This window comes from Gossypium arboreum, chromosome 12 (genome assembly GCF_025698485.1).
Source record: "Gossypium arboreum isolate Shixiya-1 chromosome 12, ASM2569848v2, whole genome shotgun sequence".
NCBI classification, from domain to species: Eukaryota; Viridiplantae; Streptophyta; class Magnoliopsida; order Malvales; family Malvaceae; genus Gossypium; species Gossypium arboreum.
Genome location: NC_069081.1, coordinates 96,960,101 through 96,983,144, shown reverse-complemented (window position 1 = coordinate 96,983,144; position 23,044 = coordinate 96,960,101). Strand labels below are relative to the sequence as shown.

The 23,044-nt window shown below is 32.5% G+C and overlaps 2 protein-coding genes across 2 annotated transcripts; both read left to right on the top strand.

Annotated features, from left to right (window-relative positions):
• The first annotated feature begins 10,454 nt into the window (after positions 1-10,454).
• LOC108478598 (coumaroyl-CoA:anthocyanidin 3-O-glucoside-6''-O-coumaroyltransferase 1-like) lies at positions 10,455-12,163 on the top strand. The gene has a single exon (XM_017781063.2). It carries the CDS (start codon positions 10,883-10,885, stop codon positions 12,005-12,007), a length of 1,125 nt encoding a protein of 374 aa, XP_017636552.2. The 5' UTR covers positions 10,455-10,882; the 3' UTR covers positions 12,008-12,163.
• An 8,015-nt stretch (positions 12,164-20,178) lies between these two features.
• Positions 20,179-22,107, top strand: LOC128285474 (uncharacterized). Its single transcript, XM_053022953.1, has 2 exons — positions 20,179-20,722; positions 20,786-22,107. Exons 1-2 carry the CDS (start codon positions 20,179-20,181, stop codon positions 22,105-22,107), a joined length of 1,866 nt encoding a protein of 621 aa, XP_052878913.1.
• Positions 22,108-23,044: the final 937 nt, after the last annotated feature.

Below are 23,044 nucleotides of genomic sequence, written 5' to 3'. Positions count from 1 at the left end.
CACACTCCGATGGTGGGGAAAACAATATTATAACCCTGACGAATTTTCGCGTTACATTAGGTGATCTAGATATGTCAAATTAGGCTCTTTAATACATTCTATGAGCTTATTCTCAAGCAATTTAAGTGTCTTTTTTATGATTTTGTTGAGTTTTGGATTTTACTGTCAATAAAGGTTTTAAAGTTATATATATTAATAGATCCCTAATCCAAAGACTAATCATCAACATGAAAGTCAACCAACCGCTTGTGTGTCTTGAATTGTTAATTGTTTAATTTTGTCTGGTTTACAACTTAGTCCTTCTTAGTGTTAGATAATCAATTAGTGTAATTAATTTTGATTATAAATTACCATAATATGATGCTTAGTAAGTAGTTAACTAGACTTCCTCTTGCAAACTTTGTTCTCATTAATCTCTTTAACCCCAAACTCTCTTAGGTTCAATCTTTGGAATACTCAAGTATTCTATTGTAACACTATAAATATTACAACTCGACTTATCACACTTGCAACATATCGTTAGATATTTAAGTTTAATTTGTTGATTCATAGTCTTAGTGCACCCACGCCGAGGTGCGATCAATAGGTCTACTAGGGATGACAAACAAAATTAGCAAACACCAAAGATGATAAGTGTAACACCCTTAACTTGGTTCGGTCACCAAACCTGAGTAATAGGATGCTACAAGCAATTACAATCAATTATTGCAATTTATATAAATTCCATTCACATACCATACAGTGTAATAACTTAAAGTTTACAATGGCTTAATTGTGAAATTTAGGCATGAAATAGGATTGAGTTGTAAAATTTTAAAATTTTAAAGTTAGTATTGACAGTTTAGTTGGGTATTGATACCGTATCGATACCTTATTAAATAGCGATACCGAATCACAATTCTATTTGTATACAAACAAGGGTATCAATATTTATTTTTTGGTATTGATATTTTATGAAGAAGTATCGATACTTATATACATATCCATACCACTTTGGTATTCTATTTATTCTAAAACTGTACATATGGTCAAGTATCGATACTAAATGCCAAAATATCGATACTTAAGTTTAGAAATGATAAAGTCTTATTTTTAAATATCTATTTCATGCCAAAATCACCCAAAATTCAAAAAGTACCCTTTAGATACAATTATAGACATGAAAATTATCAACTAAGGACATTCCTATTCCTATCCAACTTAATCACATACTCATAATTTCGCAAATAGTTCAACAATATCAAAATCAAACCAAAATCATCATTTATAACAACCAAACCAATATGCCACATTCATACCATCCTAATGAACTTTCTATGGCACTTTTATTATCACTTAATCAAGCATAATCTAATCATTTAAGCAATCTCATGTTTTAAGCATTCAACTTACCAAATTATTTCCGTATCCATGTATTAACCAAGAACACATCATATAGTATATAACTCCCTTAACCATCAAGCCTTAAGCATTTAGCTAAAACCACATAGTAAAATAATCAACATGACCAAATACATTATATACATGATCTTCAATATGCTAACAAGAATCCAAACCAAAACATTAACCACAAGTCATCCTATGTACATGCCAAGACCAAAATGAACACATCACCAACAATTGAGTCTAAGATTTGCTACTGGATCCTGTGTTGGTGGTCGAGTCGTAAAATACCTAACCTGGGCATAGAAAACAAAACCATACGTTGAGTATAACTTAGTGGTATTTCTATAATCTCAACACTATAACAAAACATAAGATATTTGAGTAGCATAAGTTAAAAATGCATGACATTATGCAATTCAATATGTCATCTAACCATTTCTAATTCCAACTTCATGTAGTTAATGAGCATGTCTAACATTATGTTAACACACACCCCAAATATACATCACTTTTTACATATCACTTTTATTCACTATCCATTTGCCATTTCGATATTAATTTCATATCTTTTATAGATCATTCAATCACTTAAATTCTCCATGGGCGTGTTAATGCACCACACATGGGCTTTGGCATGAATCCACTGAGGAATAAGTGTTGCAATGTTCGGTGCAGAATACGACATCCACAAGAGCAACATAATATAACATAATGAGTCAAGTCACATCACATACTACAAGTGGATAAGTTAAATCAACATTATTTATACCATATTAATATATATTACTTTCTCTCCAGCAGAAGCCTCTACCATTTGGCAGTAAATGATTAATGCCTGGCTCGCACCAATTCCCGGAGATGTAACCCATCTGAAATCAAAACAAATATGTAAGCACTTAAACTTGGGAAAATATTATCCACACTTATGAGTCGTTAAATGTTAAGTATAATTTTGTTTTTACCTATCTACAAGTGGTCACGAATATGGTCAGTGCCGAATAGCTGCTAGAAACGACATCTTATATAGAGCCTAGGATTGCAAGAGACCCAGACAACCAGCCATGTTAGTAACCCCATGTTTTGTTGCTCGACAAAACTCATGGTATAATATGGCCAAAATTGCTGATCCCCAGCTATAAATATCGATACGAAAGAAATCCTCCAATAGAGGAAAGTATTTTAAGTGGACCCTACTAGACATGTTGTCCGGCATAAGTACCCTTCCGATCAGCTGATAATATAGGCTCAAGCAGCACACATCACCTTGTGCTCAGTGGTGGTGCTTGACAACTCCTTAAAATTTGCTCTCAACCATGCCAATGTCAAGCATGTGCAATTCTGTTCCCCATAATTAGGGGACCTTTAAACAATCTGTGGCATAGTACTAAAGGTTCCAGCAGTTTGCTTCGACTTTTGACACAACACCGTCAACTCATAATCCAAGTTGCATAACGACGTCTTCTAATGTGATAGTGCACTCCCCACACGGCATAATGAAGTTGTGGGTCTATGTACACCATCACTCAACCAAGGCGGATATTAAGTTCGCCCTCAAGTCAAACCTTCGGATCAATGCGACGTCCCCAAATCCCACCAACTGTAAATATGGCATGATTCGCTCGTCCGAATCGTACTTCGGAAAATGAAACTGCAACCTCAAAACCCAATACTCATCACAGTATGGTAAAATTTTTATAAAATATGATAAATCAATTATCTATATAATTTAAAAACATCAACGTAGCCATTCTAAATATTTTTTTATAAAAATATGATAAATCAATTATTATAAAAACATCACACTTAAATTATACCAATGTAGCCATCCTAAGTATTTTTATTTAAGTTAAATTAAATTAGTAATAAAATATTAATAATAGAATGAAGATTTATCATAAATGTGATTTCCAAATTAATAATAATAACACTTATAATATGATATATACATTAGTTGAAGCCAAATTAATATATATTCCTAGTTTCCTCGTGTGAATGCGATTTTTAGTTTTTATTTAGGTGGTGTCAAATTAGTAGAAAATAAATGTAATTTTTTTGTACCCCACAAATGGAACCAAGCATAACAACAATGTAAATTAAGCAGAAATGTCATCATATTAAAAAAATTAAGATATAAATTTATGAATGTGTCATAAATTAAAAAAAATATTATTAACACATAGAGATCATTTTCATGCAAAAAGAAGTTAAAAAGGGTTAATAACAACCAAATAGAGGTCAATTTCATGCAATCAAAACACGTTGAGCAAAAAGTAGCGTTGAGCAAAAAGTAGCGTTGAGCAAGAAAAAATGAGAAACTAAGACAAATTTTTTTATTTATAATTAATTTTACTGTTTCGTTGATCCTCGATAAAGTGTGATCCGTATTTTCTCGAAAAGATATTTTGATATCTACATAATTTTAAAAAATTACATAAATTACATAAATTAAATATAATTAATTATTATATTACAATAACTATAAATACAAAATACAAACTATAAATACCTTACAAGCTTTTTTTTTCTTTTTGCTTCCTTCTATTCTTCTACAAAATACAAGATATTTGAAGGAACCAAAACCTCACCTTCTTAAATAGAGTCATTCTTCTTCTCTCATTCCATTTCTTTTTTTTTTAAACTAATAATTATTAGGCTTTTTAACCTATTGACTAGTTATATTACTGATGTCATTGATACGATGTGACCTGTCTTGATATATATTTTTAATTCTTTAATATATATAAATTTTAAAAGACCATATTTTTAATATATAAATCCTTATTTATTTATTTTTTTCCAATCAATTCAACTTTCACTCTTTTTTCTCATTTTTTTATTTTTGGTCCTCCGTTTTTATTTCTATTAAAATTTCCCTTTAATTTTCCTGATTTCACATTACATACCTTCAATTTAAAAAAAAACACAAATACATAAAAAAAAAAGCTTTTCATATTCATGTGTCATTGAAAGGCTTATATATCAGTAAATTTTTTTCCTTTCAACTCAGATTCATGTGTTATTGAGAGAGGCTTATATATAGAAATTTGGTCATGCCAAATAGAATAACTCCATCGAATAAAATATTATTTTTTAAAATTTTAAAATAAAAGAATTTTAAAAAATGTATTGGTGGCACCATTTAGAATGACTCCACCAAAAAAATATACATAAAATATTATAAAATAAATAGAAAAAATAGAAAAAGGATAAACAAATAAAAAAGTAGAAAAAGGAAATAAAAAATAAAAAAAAGCATAAAAAAGACAATAGGCAACAGAATAGGGCGTTGGAATATAGTGGCGCCAAATTATTTGGCTCCATCAGAAAAAGGTAAATTTGTTTAAAGCCCCCTTTTTTTCAAAAATTGTAGTATTTCTCTAGTATTTATATATCTGACGTCATTCTACATGGCTCCACCAAAAAATTATTTTTTTTATCCTGATTGCTGACATGGCATGTTGGTGGCGCCAAACACTTTGGCTCATCAACTTTTATTGTAGATTTTAGGTTATTTTGTATTTTATAAAAAAATCATTTATATAATTAATTAATTTTTTGACTTTAGTTTTATAAAAAAGCCGGGTTTTTTTGGGGGGATCGCAGGGTCTTGTCCTAAATTGCCAAAAACAGAATTGATTTAGGTAGGAATTCGACTATTTTACCCAAATAACCTCAAAAAATAATTAATTACATAAATTACTCTGATTAAAAAAAATCATCTAAATAACCTGAAATGAACAATAAAATTGGGTTGTGGGGACTAGATGGCCGGCACCACTATTTTATCTATTAAAAAAATAATTTTTGAGATTTTTGACACTAGATGGTCGACACCCGTGTATTCTTTTAAACCGTATTATATTGATATATATTTACACCAATATTTTAAAAAAAAATTGGGGTACTGACACACTGATGGCCAGCACCCTTTTATTTGATTTAAAAAATTTATTTTTTTAGGGTGGCAAGTGATGGCCAACAAAAGCCCAAACTCACCCAACAAAAGGGATGGGAATATTCAACATTAATCCTCTTTGTTTTCTCATCTTTTTTTATTTCCCAAATTTGATTACATATTTTATATTTTAAAATAATATTAGATTACTTATCATGTTTTTAATTATTATTACATCACTCACATTATTATTAAATTTAAAATTAATATAAATTTAATATGCAAAATTAAACTAGATTTTTTTATAAAATTTCCTACTTTAATTATTTTCAATCTTTTATAATAATTCAAATAAACATTATTAAATTATTGTTTCTTTTATTTTAAAAATAATGTGTAATATATTTATAAATTTAGAAACAATTAAATAGTATTTAAAAATTTAATTTTAAATAAACTTATAAATTTTAAATTTAGAAACAATGTGTAATATATTTATAAAAGAAACTTATCTTATAGATTAAATTGATTTATAAAATTTAAAATTAATTTACGTTATTTTTATATTTTAAAATTTAATTTTATAAAGTAATTTTCCTATAAAGTAAGTTTCTTTTATAAATATATTACACATTGTGCACATTAAATTTAATTTAACAATAATGTGAATATTAAAATAATTGTGCATATTAATTTAATTATGCTTATTAAATTTAAATTAATTTTAAGTTTAATAATAATGTGAGAGATGCAATAATTAACAACATGATAAGTAGTTCAATATTATTTTAAAATATAAAATATGTAATCAAACTTAAGAAATAAAAAAAGATGGGAAAACAAGGAGGGGTTAATGTTGCAATATTCTCATCCCTTTTTGTTGGGTGAGTTTAGGCTTTTGTTGGTCGGGGCACCTGACACCCCTAAAAAATAATTCTTTTATCTGATAAAGAGGTGTCGGCCATCAGTGTACCAGTATTCCATTTTTTAAAAAATACTGGTATAAATATATGTCAGTATGATACGATTTAAAAGAAAAATACATGGGGTGTTTGTCATCTTGTATCCCAAACCCCAAAAAATATTTTTTCAACAGAAAAAATAGTGGTGCCGGCTATCTAGTTCCCATAACTTAATTTCGTAATTTTAAATTTTCTTTTGCGAACTCAATATAATTCTTTTATAAATATCTAACATTCCCTACAAATTCAAATCGAGACCAATCCAAACAAAAAATCACAACCAATCCAATTTACCTTTAAATACACCTAAATTATACCTAAAACATTAACTTAATATTTTAATTATATAAACATTCATAATATCATTCAAAATTTTACTAACTAGCTTTATTCATTTTTCTTTCTAAGTTTAATACCAAACTTACCAAATTTGTCAAACCATTTCATTTAACTTAGTACCAAAATACCAAATATCATTTATTACAACTAAAATCATAAAATATTTTAAAGTGGCCATACAACACTTATATACATGCCACTTTCTTTTAAGGAAGAAAACATCACCAAAATTTTTGTGTTGGAGTCGGGATCGTTCGGATGCTAGACCGGGACTCTGGACTCCTATTGACCTGCGCACGGAAACAATCGTACCCTGAGTATTTCATAATCAGTGGTATTACCAAAATTCAAATTATAATAACAATAATAGAATATAATTATCAAGCATGTAACAATTAAATTTCTCAAATATCAATTCATTCTTAAACTTTCATTTGTTAACAATAACAATACAATTTTTTTTTTTTTTAGCTATTCTTCAATTTCAATCACTACATGAACATTTAGTTCATGCCTTTCATTTCTAATCTCAAATTCAATCCACAATTCAACTTTCTCATTTCTTTTAATATTTTCAATAGTATAATCAATCAATTTATTTTAAATTTCTCATTTCAATTGTTCACCCTATTAAAAAACCCGGACACAGGCGGATACACTGATTCCAACTCAAGCACACCAAGACAAAGACATTGTGCCTAAAGCGGTACATAGTACGATCGTTATCGACACATAAGTGCACGAAGCGACACACGAGGTGCACGAAATCGACACATAAAGTGCCTGATATACGACACATAAAGTGCCTGATCGGCAAAGCCGATAAATCCCGTACTCTTCCAAATCATATGACATGCCAACTATATCTGACTTAACCCAACTTGTTAATAAGGTATGTCAATTCTCAATTAAATTTTCACTTTCATACCAAATTTAAGTTTACTATTCAATTTCAATTTCAATTTCAGAAATTGTAGTATTTCCCTGATATTTATACAGGTGACGTCATTCTACATGGCTCTACAAAAAAATTAATTTTTTTTTTAATTACTGACGTGACATGTTAGTAGCGCCAAATTCTTTGGCTCCACTAATTTTTAAGTGTTAGGAATTAGATGATCAACACTCTTATATTTTTTTAAAAAAAATTTGAGTTGCCAACACCCTTTTATTAAATTAAAAAAATATTTTATTTGAATATTGATATATTTATGACCTGACACCTCTTTTAAAATTAAAAAAAAAAAATAGATGTTGAGATATTGATGGACGAGATCTTAAAAGAAATTAGCGCTAGGATACTGATAGCAGATACCTAATGCCAAATGTAAAAATAATTTGGGTGGTTCTCAAAGGCTGAAGCTGGCCATTTAAAAGCTAGGCCCGCATCTCAAGACCTAATGTCGACCATTCAAGGGCTAGGCGCGCGTTTCAAGGGCTGTAAGGTCCAATCAAGTTTTAATTTTTATTTCTTTAATTCTTCTATCTTTATTTAAATTAAATTTATTCCTTAATATTAATTTTTAATTAAATTAAATTGTTTATTTTTAAAATTTTTATTTCTTTAAATATTTCTTTATTTAGCTTTTTTCTTTAATTATCTTTTTTAATTAAATTCTATTCTTTTAAATGTAAATTTATTCATTTAAATTAATTTTTATTAAATTCAATTATCGGTCATTAATGTCTTAGTACTTAAATCTTTTTAAATATGGTATTGGAGTATCGACTATCAATATTCGAGCACTCAATTTTTTTTTAAATTTGATACAATAGTGCCGACCATTAGTGTTTTAGTGCCCAATTTTTTTAAATATTAATATAAACGTATACTAATATAATACGATATAAAAAATACATGTGTATCGCCATCTAGTCCTCAACACTCAAAAATTTATTTTTTTAACACCTAACATAATCATTAGGTAATGGTTGTGTTAGAAAAATAGGTGATGCCAGCTATTTAAGTCCCCTGTCCTATTTTATTGTTTATATCAAATCATTTGGATGATTGTTTTAAAACTAAGGCCATTTATATAAATAATAATTTTTTTTTTGTCATTTGGTTGCCATTGTTTACTGTTGTAAACATATCATTTTGATAAAATAATTATTTATATTATCTTAAAAATATATTTATTTTATTTTGGTAAAAATGCTATTGTTAAAAATGAATATTTTATGGCTAATTTATAGGTGAGATGTTGAAAAATCAAATGTAACGTGAAACTCATTTATAACATTTAAAATTCTGGAAGATAACAACAAATGGGCAGTAAAGTGTCAAGGACAAATGACAATGTTAATTTAACCCTTTTATCATTTAAAACCATAGAAGAAACACGTGACATAAGCTGTATGTGTAACATCGGTTTAATGTCTGGTTCAATTTTTTAAAAATTTCCATGAGCCTTTGACTTAAAGTCGAAATTAAAGTTTTAAGATTTTAGGTTGAAGTCTATTTTACTTGTCTCATAATTTATTTAGTCATTTACTTTATAAAATAACTCAATTTGGTTAATTATTTTTTAAAATTTTTAGCCTTTAAATTTTAATTATTTATCAAATTATTTCAAAATAAATAAAAAGTTATCATCTATTAATTTTGTTAACGTAGCATTCATGTGGAAGTTCATATATATGTCACGTTAGCAATTAATTATTTTTAAATTAAAAATATTTTATATTTATATTTTTAATTTTTAGATAATTTTATTTTTTGAATTTTTATATTAAAATAATTAATTTCTAACGTGACATCATATGGACACCACATCAAGAAAGTAACGGAGGATAGTTTTTTCATCCAGGTGATTTGATAAATAATGTAAGTTTAAGAGCTAAAAGGTGAAAAAAATTAAATAGAGAATTAAAATAATTTTTTATAAAATTAGAAGGTCAGATAAATTATTATACCAAAATTTAATTAACATCTTCTATATACAAATATTTAACTTATAATGTTTTTTGTCAACTTAGTCATCAAATTGATGTAGTTTAACTAAACTTAAACTATCTTATATTATATAATTGTTTGGTAAATTAGTAAAATATAAGTGCGGAATATAATTGTGTTATTTAATAAAATTAAATATTGATTTGAAAAGATTATTTATTTTAAATTTTAATCTTATAATATAATATTTTATATTATTTTGAATAATTTTAGATCAAAGATAAATATAATAATTTGAATATTTCATTTTAAAATAATTTATTTTAATTTTAATAAAATAAAAATATGATAAATAGTTATCTACTTATTTATCTTACTCAAGACTTTTTATTAAAATTTTATATTAAATAAAAATTAAAATAATTATTAAATACATTTAAAATATTAAATATTTTTATACAAAATATTAAATATATTAAATGTCAGCTACTTACAATGGACGATTAGATTAGTTGCCCCGCTTCGCTGGGGTTTGATTTTTTATCAATTAATTAACAAAATAGTGTGTTGGTAGCACAAATATGTATGAAGTCTAAAACAATGGTAAAAGATCCGAGTAAGATGGCAACATCTAATCTGGCCATCATGGTTTGCTCAAAAGGATATATGGTATTTAATGTTTATGCTTTAATTTCTTATAATTTGGTTTTATTTTTATTTAATTTAAATAGTTAATTATTTTAATTAAAATATTTAGGTTAAAATTTCTTTTAAAATATCTGTTTCATACTAAAACCGTGTTAAAAAGGTATTTTTAAGAAAATTCAAGATAATATTTTAATGGAATATTTGAGGTTGTTAATTATTTACACTAACTAATGTTACTGATAAAGTAGATGATCAAAATATATCAAATTAAAATATAAACTAAATCCTAAACTTTAGTAAAGTAGAGGGATCAACACTGAAAATTTACTATTATCTTATAGGGCCAAAAAAAAGGACACGCGTTGTGACAAAACATTTGCTGTATATAATAGCTGTCAAACTTGGGCCTTCGTTCTTAGATTTGGTAGTATTGATAGATAATAACAATTCTCCCCACTGGCTATATGCAATAGGGTGAATCGAGGGCAGTAAGTGTGCAAAATTTCTGGATCTTATCCTAAATGGCTAAGCTTGTCGATAGCTTTCGTGTTTCACCTCCTCCAGGCTCTGTTCCAACAATCTCTGTGCCTCTCACTTATTTTGACATTCCTTGGTTACCTAATCCACCTGTACAACGCCTTTTCTTCTATGAATTCCCTCACCCTACTTCCCACTTCATTGAGACCGCTCTTCCTATGCTAAAACGTTCTCTCCCCCCTAACTCTCCAACATTTTTTCCCATACGCAGCTAATATCATGTGCCCTCAACCGCCCGGTAAGCCTTATATCCATTACATGGAGGGTGACTTTGTCGCCTTCACGGTTGCTGAATCTGCTGCAGATTTCAACCATGTCATAGCCAATTATCCGCGACCTGTTAACTTGTTACACCCCTTTGTACCTCAACTACCATCGGAGCATGTAACCGAAGACGGTAGTCGTGTGCTCCCCATCTTAGCCTTTCAAGTCACCGTGTTTCCAAACTTTGGCATCTGCATCGGGTCAACTTATTGCCATGCTGTTGGTGATGGCAAGTCGTTCATGCATTTGATGAGGTCTTGGACGTCTGTTTATAGGTCGGGTGGAGACTTGACTTGTCTCGAAAATTCACTTCCTTTTATTAAAAAGGACATTATCAAGGATCCTGGTGGCATAGAGTTGGTTCTATTGAAGGATTATTGGGATTGGATATCAACCAGCGGTGAGAATTCAGCATCGACCCAAGATTTAGCAGCAGACAAGGTTCGCGCCACATTTGTGTTAAGTCGAGCCCATGCCGAAAAACTAAAGCATTTGGTCACAGCACAGTGCAGGAGCAGCGTTGATACAGAGCAATATCACATCTCAACTTTCGTAGTGACATGTGCCTACATATGGGTTTGTTTGATTAAATCAAAAGAGAGTGTTGCCAATAGTTTATCACATGACAACGGTGACGATGAGTTGTATTACTTCTTATGTCCGTATGATTGCCGGAACCGCCTGGAATTCTGGGTACCAACAACATACCTTGGGAATTGTTTAAAACCATGCGCTATTGAGATAAAGAAAAGAGAGGTATTAGGAGAAAGTGGAATTATTTTGGCTGCCAAGGCTATAGGAAAAGGAATTAAAGAAATGGAGAGAAGTGATAAAAGGATTGAAACTATGACACGGAGTTTTACAGCAGTTGCAGGGTCGCCAAAATTACAAGTGTATGAAACGAACTTTGGGTGGGGAAGGCCTTGCAAGGTTGAGCTGACTCACATTGATTACGATGGAGCAATATCTCTGGCGGACTGCAGAGATGGAGAAAGCGCAGTAGAGGTGGGTGTAGCTTTAAACAAGAATGAAATGGATGAATTCCTTACTAATTTTGAACAAACTCTGAAGCTCCTTTGAGTTTAGCATTTGTAGGCACTTTTTCATCCAAGTGTTGTATTTCTTATCCAGGGCAACCATACATCATGTGTACTGGGAAGTGTGCCTTTGCCCTACATATTTCTCGTAACAGCCTTAGTAAATCAAATAAATGAATCTTTTCTTTTTTGACTTAAATGAGATGTGGGCTCCCATCCAATATTAGTTTATTATTTTTTGATGATGAAGATTAAATCTATTTATAAGATTTACTTAACGTCAATTTGTTGTCGTTAAGTAGATTATCCAAATAACAGGTCTTGCTAAAGGATTAATTTTATAAAACTTATTGTGAAAACCTTTTTGGAAATCAATTTTTATTTTAAAAACGAAAATAGAGTCACCATCAATCTTTTTTATTTAAGTGTTTTGAATCACCTCAAAACTTAGTCGTTTTAATAAATGCTAGATTTATTAAAACGATAATTTTCGGTCCACAAAGTTCAGGAAATAGGTTCGGGAGTCGATTACGTATGAGGAAGGGTTAGCACCCTCATAACGCTTAAAATCAATACCTAGTTGATTACTTAATGTCTTAGTGTCGATAATTGAAAATTCAAAGAAAATTCAAGATACAATCCCCTTCTTGCATGATTGCAAACTAAATTGAATTTTATGGAAATAACTTTCTTATTTCAAGTCAATCGAGAAAATAATCATGTCTCGTAAGTTAGGGCACAATATCTCAAGTCCTCAAAAAAAGGATTCTCGTTATTTGATTATTACCTAAATCTTATATATTTTGAATTTTAAAAGGATATTCGTTTTGTAACTCCCCCTACCCATATTCGATGCCGGAACAGGGTACGAGGCATTATTAGACTTATACTCAATCAAACATTCAAAACCGAGACATAAATTTCCACTCAAATTTAAAACTTTTCACACACATTCATATCGTCGCTTATATAAGCTTACGAGGCCCAAAACATACTTTGGAAGTGGTTAGGGACTAAACCAAGAACTTTAGAAACTTTTGGGAAACTTAGAAAATTTTTCATGCAAAAGGTGTAATAGCCCAAATTTGCCCGGGCCCATAAAATAAATAAATGAAAGCAGAAAAAAATTAAATAAATTAATAAAAGTTTTACAGTCCATTTACAAAACCCAAAATTGTTAGCCCATTTACATAGCCCAAATACCTAAAGACCCATTAACCCTATACCCGGTTACACCTAAAACCCTTAGCCCATATGCCCAAATTAGACCCAAAGCAGCGAAGCCCAGGAAGGCCCAAATCTTAAACTGAATCAGGAAACCCTAGGGTTTCCAGAAGCACTCAGCCAAGAAGATCCCAATCGTCACGCCAGTAGTCACGACCTTCGTCTCACGCCATAATCGGCGTGCCGGTCTTGCTCATTCTCGGCCGAATTAATCGTTGGACTTCTCGTCGTCACCTGCAAAAAAGAAAGAAATACACAGCAAATATGGCAAAGAATCGAATAGAAGAATGCACCAAATTTGTATAGGGGCTATAAAAAGCCAAATGTATTTCACTGTAATGGGGATATTCTTTTTACAGATATAAAACAGATATACGCATATAAACAAGAAAAATACAAACAGTTTCATTGTGGAAAAGGTGATTCAATTACATTTTTGATTTATTTCCTGTTGTGCTACGCGTACGAATTGTTTCTTTGAAAAAATATCAGTATTTAGAAGAGAAAAGAGGTTACCTGTGGTTCATCTGGGAAATCGAGGCTTTTCTCCTTCCAACCGCCGTGTGCGATGGCGCGTACGGCCCGTGGGTGATGAAGGCTAGAGGCCGGAGCTTGAAGGGTTTTTCCCTTCTTCCCCCCTGCAGAGGATTTTAGGTTTTTTTTTTTTTAATTTAGCTTTAAGAAATGATTTTTTTGACCGAAATATGACCTATATAGTATTATAAAAACGGTGTCGTTTTTGCTTAGTGATAAGTACTAAAACGACATCGTTCAAATAGAAGATCCGCGCGTTGACCCGTGACCCGGGAATGATCTGCTTGTTTTTGGTAAATGGGCAAATTGCCCAATTAATCCTTTCGTATTTTTAAAATTTAAAATTTATTTTTATTTTTATTTTAAATTGGCCCAAACCTTTTACATTTATTTCAATTTAGTCCCAATGGCCATTATAAAGCCTATTCGAGAACGACATTGCTTTTGGGAATAGGGCTAATTGCCCAGTGAGTCCCTCAGATTTTGGTGTGCATTTCAATTAGGCCCGAATTCTTTATTATTTGTGATTAACCCTAGATTTTTAAATTAAATTCAAGTTTAATCCTTTTATATATATTTAATTTATTTTAAATACTATATGTATTATTTATTTTTATAAACATTAGTTACATGTACAAATTGTATATATATTATTTTATATATTATTTATCATATTATTTATATTATTATACATTTTATTATATGTTATATATTTTCCTATATATATATTATTCCTTACATTTTATTTTATTATAAACTATATATTATTTTATTATTCATTAAATTATGTAAAATTTTAAATTTTGTAAATTATTATTAAATAATACATATATTGTTATTAAATATTTAATATCTAATATTTTTAAAATTTACTATAAAATTTTGTTCCTATTTAACACATTATTATTTTTATATATTAAGTTATTATATCATGTAGTGTTTTTATATATATCAATCATCTCTAAAAACTCTCCTTTATCATTTATACATTGTTTTAAATATTTTTTAATATGCATCTATTTTTTAAAATTGTATTTGTTTTCTTGTCTTTATTTTTGATTTATATGTTCATATTTTGTTTATTATTTTTGTATCTTTTGTATTTATTTAATATTGTTTTAGTATACTAATGTTATTTCACCAACTATTTGTTATTTTTATGTTATTTATTGTTTATCATATTTGCATAAAATTGATTATTTGTGTTATTTTAAGTTATATTTGCATAAAATATTGTTATATATTATGTAATTTATATTGTTATATTCATTGTTTTCTATGTTATATTTTGCATGAAATATTATTATGTATGTATTATGTAATCTATATTGTTATGATCATTGTTTTCTATGGTTATATTTGCATGAAATGATGATGCATATTATGAAATTTATGTCATTATTTATCATTTTCTATGTTATACTTGCATGAATTGTTAAAGTATGTATCATATATTTTATATTATTTAGTATCGATACCTTGTAATATATTATATACATCATTGTCATAAAATTTATATTTCATCCAAAAGGATTTTAAAAAATTAAGGCAATATTTTTTTTTGGTATTTAGGAATTCGGGAAGTAGTGCCCTAACATGCTGGGTTGCGATTTCCCATTTGTCTAAATGTCTAAAAAGCATCCTTTTAAATAAATTTTGTAAATCACAAGATGATTTCGGTTATGAAAGCTTAGGAATATCGTGTCCAATCATGCTGGATGTGATGTTCGTATTCTTTCGAAGCGAAGGAATCTTGATTTTCAACTCAAATTATTACGGTTTTAAAAAAGAGATCTTATTTCTAAATTCCTTCAAACTTTTGACGTTAAGATAAAACTATTCAATTTGGTACCAATTTTGGGCGTTGCGAGGGTGCTAACCCTTCCTCGTACGTAACCGACTCCCGAACCCGTTTTCTCACAATTTCGTAGACCAAAAAATTTTTTATAAGGTGATCCAATCACACTTAAAAAGGTTGGTGGCGACTCCTGTTTTCAAAATACCCCCTTTTAAAATGGTTTCGACAGCTTGGCGACTCCGCTAGGGATAATAAGAGAGTCAAGCCAAGAAATTGATTATTTTCTGTCTTAATGTCGGAAGTTTGGAAAATTTTTATTGATCTTTTACATGTTTTTGCTGCATATGTTTGTTATCTTGTTTCCGCATACACTGCATTTGCATGATCGCTGTGGTCGCATCCTTAAGTGGGAGTGAGAAGCTACGCTTTCGTGAGGTTTTCACCTCTGTATGGGCTAGTGGATTGCTTCTGGGATACATCCGTACTTATGTCTTCGTGATATTTTCATCTCCGTATAGCCATAGGGAAATGTGTCCCATTGAACCGAACTTGATCCATATGAGCCTATAATGGGTGAGGACCGAGGAATCTGCTGGTTCAGGTACCCTCGCTTTAGAACTGAAACGCATATAATGAACTTTAAATGCTTACCCTAGGGAGTATAGTGATAGCCTTTAGTAAGCTACCCTTATAAGTACCTCTTTATTATAATTTTATATGATACTGACTTATTTTATTTTGTTATCATTGCATGTCACTCAACATTTAAAGGTATCGATTCACGGTTCGATTTCTAGATTAGAAAGTTTTGTAATGAGGAACGAATATCTTAATAAAGTGGAGGACAACGCTTCTGTCTGTGCATGGTTAGAGAAAACCTAGTTAGAAAAAGGAGATAGTGTCACTGAGGGGTATACGTCAGAGTTATAGGACTTCACTCGTATCAGTTTGACACAGAATGAGTTTCAAGAGTTGAAGGACATTTGGGCCTAATGGGATAACGAGGCTAAGCAGCTGTTTTATAAGAATTATGGAGATCTTCCCTATTTGCTAGACATCAAAGTGGATAAGTATCTGTTTCGAGCCATGGTACAGTTTTGGAACCCTGCTTATAGTTGTTTTACATTCGGAGAGGTAGACTTAGTACTTACTTTGGAGGAGCATACGACCTTGCTTCGCTATCCAAAAATCTAAGGTAACAAAGCTTATGTTAGGGCTGCTAATCTCCCTACTTTCATGAAGAAATTAATGATGATCACAGGGATGAGTGAACAGTGGGCCGCAGCTCGAGTCCAACAAAAGGGTGATGGTAAATGCATTCTGTGGGCCAGTTTAAGGGATCTGATATTGGCATACCCAGATATGAAGAAGAGGTTTGATATCTTGGCCTTAAGTATTTATGGTTTGGTGATTTTCCCAAAAGCTATTGGGCACATAGATGAGGCAGTTACAGATTTATTCGATCGACTTAGTAAACAGAACACACCTGTACCTGCAATCCTAGCCGAGACGTTTAGATCCTTGAGTGCATGTCGGAGAGCTGGTGAAGGTAGATTTATTAGATGTGCACAGTTGTTGTTAGTATGGTTCCATAGTCACTTTTGGAAGGTTGATAAGGTTCCTTGCCGAGTGTTCTTTGAGGATTTTCTCCCTTAAGGGAAGCAGCAGCTACGCCGAGGAGGGACGACATTACAGAGGAAAGATGGATGGAAATACTGCAGAATCTCCGAGAGGAGGATGTAATATGGAAAGCTCCTTGGATGGCTCCTAACGAAGTCCTTTATCATTGTGGAAGTTTTGATTGGGTACCTCTTCCTGGAATTTGGGGAGTTGTTAGTTATGCACCATTACTCGTCCTAAGGCAATACAAAGAGGGGCAGTTTATACCGGCAACACAAGGGTTAGCTCAGAGTGATTTCTCATATAAGGGGGATCATTATAAAAAGAAGATGCGAGAGATTTCTGAGGCTTGGAAGAAAATTTACTGTGTGAAGATTCTGACTGAAGGTCCGACGACAACTCTTGGGTACAAAGTGTGGTTTAGTAAGAGGATCAATGATAGCATCTTTAAGCCAAGTTTGGGGGCTGCCCGATCGATAGAGGAGAGTTTACGAGTGATTCCATCAGAGTTAGAAGTCATAAAGAAGGAGTTTGAAAGAAAGAATTTGGAGCTCGGGAGAAAGATAGAGAGGCTTGAGGAGGAGAAGATGTAACTAAGCTTAGACGTCGACATTCATAGAATTGAGGTCGAAAAAGAGAGGAAAGAAAAGAGAAAGATTGAGGAAGACCGAAAGGACTTGAAGACGCAATATAAGAGGATACAACTATCAATGAAGAGAGCTGGATTGGGGAAGTCTTCAGAACAGTGGCAATAAAAGGTTCAAGAAGAAAGAGCCAAAGCTGAGTATTAGGAGAAGAAGTTCCAAGAGATGCAAACGCATAATCAGGCCCTAAAGAAAGAGAATTAAGGATTAAAAACTAAGGTGACTGTGCTTGGACGATCTCTTTATCATCACCGAAGTCGTAACTCCGTAGTCTTAGACGTCGACGTTCATAGAATTGAGGTCGAAAAAGAGAGGAAAGAAAAGAGGAAGATTGAGGAAGACCGAGATGACTTGAAGATGCAATATAAGAGGATACAGTTATCAATGAAGAGAGCTGGATTGGGGAAGTCTTCAGAACAGTGGCAATAAGAGGTTCAAGAAGAAAGAGCCAAAACCGAGTATTAGGAGAAGAAGTTCCAAGGGATGCAAACGCATAATCAGGCCCTAAAGAAAGAGAATTAAGGATTAAAAACTAAGGTGACTATGCTTGGACGATATCTTTATCATCACCGAAGTCGTAACTCCGCGGTCGAGTTAAAGACAAGCCTGGATAAGATCGAGGAAATAAAGCACAATATTGGAGGGTTGGAAGTAGAATTGCAGAACTGTGAGGTACAGATTGAGCAGCTCGAGGCAAGAGAAGGACATTGGAAGGGAGAGCTTCACTATTTTCAGGATTAAGTCAGGGATAGGGACTACCTCATAGGAGAAGCTATAGTACAGATTCAAGAGGTTGCTGATCATTTACAAGTCCTGGCAGCGCAAGCTAATGTATTAAGTACAAAGTATGAGTTAATGTCAGATAGAGGTCTAGAGTTAGCTTTGTTATTAGATAGGGTTAAAACTCTGGGCCTGAAAGCGAAGGCGTATTTGTAATCTGTTTTGTGTAAAGATTTTTGTTTCTTAAATAACGTTTTCTAAAAGAAACTGAATCAGAATCGCTATCTTTTTGCATTCATGCATTTGCATCTCATCGCATCATATGCATTCAAATTTATAGACAGGCCCTAATTAGTTAAAATTATTAGGGAGAAAGAGAGAGTAAGAGAAGAAAAATTAGGAAGCAACACATCCTTACGGTACACGCGCTAAGACAAAAAATATGGATCAAAGACTTGAGCAGATCCAGAAAGAAATGCAAGAACAATTGCAGGAACAATTGGCAAAAATCCAGCAAGAAATGAAAGATCAAATGTTGGAGGCCCAAAGGAATATAACGGCTGAAATGGCTCAGTTGCTGAAAAGGGCAACGGATAAAGGAAAGGCCCCTATGACTATCACTGAAAAGGATAACGAGGATCATCCTCTGGGATTACTCCACCTCATGTGCAAACTCAACCTGAGGCATATCCCCGAAGGCCGTCCATCACAATAAGGTCCCAACATGGGCAAGTCGATACTGGAATACCCATGAATTTTCAAACTGGCTCGGGATTTAACTCAGGAGATAATCCTACCAATCCAGTTATCCTTGATTTAGATGTAGCCGAGAAGGAAGAGATGAGACTTGAATCATCAAGGCAATTAGAGGAACGTTGTAGATGGTTAGAGAAGAAATTTAAGACATTAGAAAATACTGATAATCGTCAGGGAATTTATGCTAAGGACTTGAGTTTGGTCCCAGATTTGGTGCTCCCTCATAAATTCAAGATCCTAAAATTTGAGAAGTACAATGGAACTACTTGCCCTGAGGCCTATATCACCATGTTTTGTAGGCGGATGACTGACTATGTAAATAATGATCAATTATTGATCCATTGTTTTCAAGACAGAGATGGAGGGAAGTTGCCATGCAAATTCAACCACCGCTTTTAGAGAAGGAGACTACCATGCTATTCATTAACACCTTGAAGGCCCCATTCATTACTCATATGATCGGAAGTACCACCAAAAGCTTTGCTGATATAGTTATGGCAGGAGAAATGATTGAGAACGCCATAAAGAGTGGCAAAATAGAGGGGGAAACGGTTAAAAGATCGGCTCTAAAAAGGAAAGATAATAAGGTGAACAATACGAATAGTTATAATTCGAAGGCAATTACAGTTAGTCAGCCCAGAGCAACTACAGTTGGGCAACAGGATTCCCAAAAGCAAGGATCTGGTTCAACAAAATTTTGAAAAGGTCTCATTTACGCCTATCCTGGTGACGTATCGGGAGCTTTATCAAAGTTTATTTAATGCACATGAAATAACTCCTTTTTATTTGAAACCATTACAACCCCCATATCCTAAATGGTATGATGCAAATGCCAAATGTGAATACTATGCAGGGATATCAGGGCATTTAATAAAAAATTACACTAGTTTTAAAAAGGCAGTAGAAAGACTAATCAAGATGGGGGTTGTAAAATTTGACGACACCCCTAGTACAGAGAACCCGTTGCCAAACCATGGTGATCAAGGGGTAAACGCAATTGGGGACATTGGTATGGGAAGGATTAAAGAGAATGTGGCTGAGGTCAGAACACCAATGAAAATAGTCTGGGAAGAAATAGTGAAAAGAGAAATGATAATCTCTAAAGAAGGGAATAGAGGAGTTAAGGACTATTGCGAATTCCATGTAGAAGAGGGACACGAGATCCAGGAATATGATGAGTTTAAGGCTTTGGTACAAAGCCTTATGGATAATAAGGAGCTGGAATTTTATGAAGCTGGCTCAGATGAGGGACATATATGCACATTAGAAGGCGGACCAAAGAATCAAGGAATCAGCCGGCCAAGGATCATTATTTCTCTACCAAGAAATAATGAAGTTGAAACACAAAGAGCACCGAAAGTCATTATTCACAAACCCGTTTCCTTTCCTTATAAGGATAAGAAGAGGGTACCCTGGAATTATAATTGCAATGTGACAATGCCGGAGAAAGAGGATATAGCTAGTGCTTCTAAGGAGGTTCGAGATTAGGGTTCTTACACACGTAATGGGAAACGTTATGATGTAGAAGGTGTCAGAGTTGAGCCCGCGAAAGCAAAAGCCTTTGACAAAGAAAAAGGGGCTGAAGTACTGGTTAATGAACCAGTGAAGGAAGAAGAAGCCAAAGAGTTTCTAAAATTCTTAAAACACAGTGAGTACAGCATGGTTGAACAATTGCGCAAACAACCAGCTCGCATATCAGTATTGGCTTTGCTCCTGAGGTCAGAGGTACATAGGGAAGCATTGATGAAGGTGTTCAATAAGTCTTACGTTACTAATGATATATCTGTCAATAAGTTGGATCGATTGGTTAGTAACATAAGTGCTGACAATTTCATTTATTTCAATGATGATGAAATTCCACCTGATGGCATGGGATCAGCTAAAGCTTTACACATCACCACTTGCTGTAAGGGGTATACATTGCCGAGTATGCTTATCGATAATGGATCAGCCTTAAATGTCTTGCCATTATCCATATTGAATAGATTTCCCATAGACAGTTCTCACATGAAAACATGCCATAATGTAGTGAGAGCATTTGATGGCACTGAAAGAAAGGTCATGGGAAGAATTGATATCCCTTTGATGATTGGGCCAAACACATATGAGGTAGACTTTTTAGTGATGGACATCAAACCCTCTTATAATTGCTTGTTGGAGAGGCCTTGGATACATTTCGCAGGAGCGGCGCCCTCGTCTTTGCACCAAAAATTGAAGTTAGTAGCGGATGGACGACTGGTCACCATAAATGCGGAGGAAGATATTATAGCAACAGTTACTAGTGACGCACCTTATGTAGAAGCAAACGAGGAGGCCATTAAGTGCTCTTTTTGTTCCTTAGAATTCGTTAATGGAACATTTATTTCAGAAGGGAATGAGGTGCCGGTGCCTAGGATATCCAAAACTACAAGAATAGGTTTGCAGATGACAGTGAGAAAAGGAGCTTTGCCAGGAAAAGGATTGGGAAGATATCTCCAAGGAAGGATTCAAGTTCCAGAACTAAAGGAGAAGAGAGACCGTTTTGGCTTGGGTTTCAGGCTAGATCATAAGCAGAGGAAGAAGGAAATAAAGAAGCGTCAAGAAAGAAGAAGGGCGCGTCTAAGTGGAAGAGAAGTAGAGTGGGAACTAATGATATTCCCTCATATATCCAAAACCTTTATATCAGGAGGGATAATTCACCCTGAGAGAGGGTTGCACGAAAAAGGAAATTATCACATCAATGCTGTACATAATGAAGAGTCTGAACGAAGAAACCTTGAGGGTATTCGTCCTTACGAATCAGAAAACTCTTTAAATAATTGGGTTGCAGAGGAACTTCCTGTAATTTTTAAAGATTTTTCAGAGTAATTTTCAGAACACTCTTGTTGCTCTAAAGCCTAGGAGTAGTAAGATTTCATTTGTAAAATAGGCTCATGTTCGGATATTTGCATTTCAATAAAACACGACTTTTGTTATCAATCTGAGTGAATATTCTTTTATACCGATCAATATTCTTTTGACCTCTTTAAATTCTTTCAAATTTTTCATTTTATACATAACACATAAATAAACATTCTTAAAATTCATTCATTCTTTGTACATTCTTTCGTACCCCGTAGGTCCCTAGATATCAACGACATGAGCACTGATACTACAAATCCTGAATTCTCTTTTGAGCAAGACATGTGTTTAGAGGAACCTCAGGATTTTAAGGATGACAGGGATTGTGATGTGTCTCCAGATCTATTGAGAATGGTGAAACAAGAGGAGAAACAAATCCTACCCTGTGAGAAAGAGGCAATAGAGAATGTAGTCTTGGAGGAAGGCAAAGAGGTGAAAATAGGGACATATTGCAAAGGAAATGAGACAAGGTCTTGTTGAGCTACTACGTGAATTCAAAGATATCTTTGCATGGTCATATGAGGATATGCCAGGTTTGAATACTGATATCGTGGTACATCGTCTCCCCATAAGATAAGATTGCAAGCCAGTCCAACAAAAATTGCGAATGATGAAGCCTGATATTGTGCTGAAAATAAAAGATGAAGTCAAAAAGCAATTTGACGCTGGATTCCTACAAGAGTTAAGTATTCAAAATGGGTGGCTAACATTGTGCCTATTCCTAAGAAGAATGAGAAGGTACAAATGTGTGTTGATTACAGAGATCTGAACAAAGCTAGCCCAAAGGACAACTTTCCTTTACCGCACATCGACACTTTAGTGGACAACACAACGAGATATTCATTGTTTTCTTTTATGGATGGCTTCTTAGGGTACAATCAGATAAAGATGCATCCTGAGGACA

Coding starts and splice junctions, on each gene's coding strand:
- LOC128285474 (XM_053022953.1), top strand. CDS start 20,179: ATGGGGGTTGTAAAATTTGACGACACCCCTAGTACAGAGAACCCGTTG. Junction 20,723..20,785: donor GGAGAAAGAGGATATAGCTA/GTGCTTCTAAGG, acceptor GTTATGATGTAG/AAGGTGTCAGAGTTGAGCCC.
- LOC108478598 (XM_017781063.2), top strand. CDS start 10,883: ATGTGCCCTCAACCGCCCGGTAAGCCTTATATCCATTACATGGAGGGT.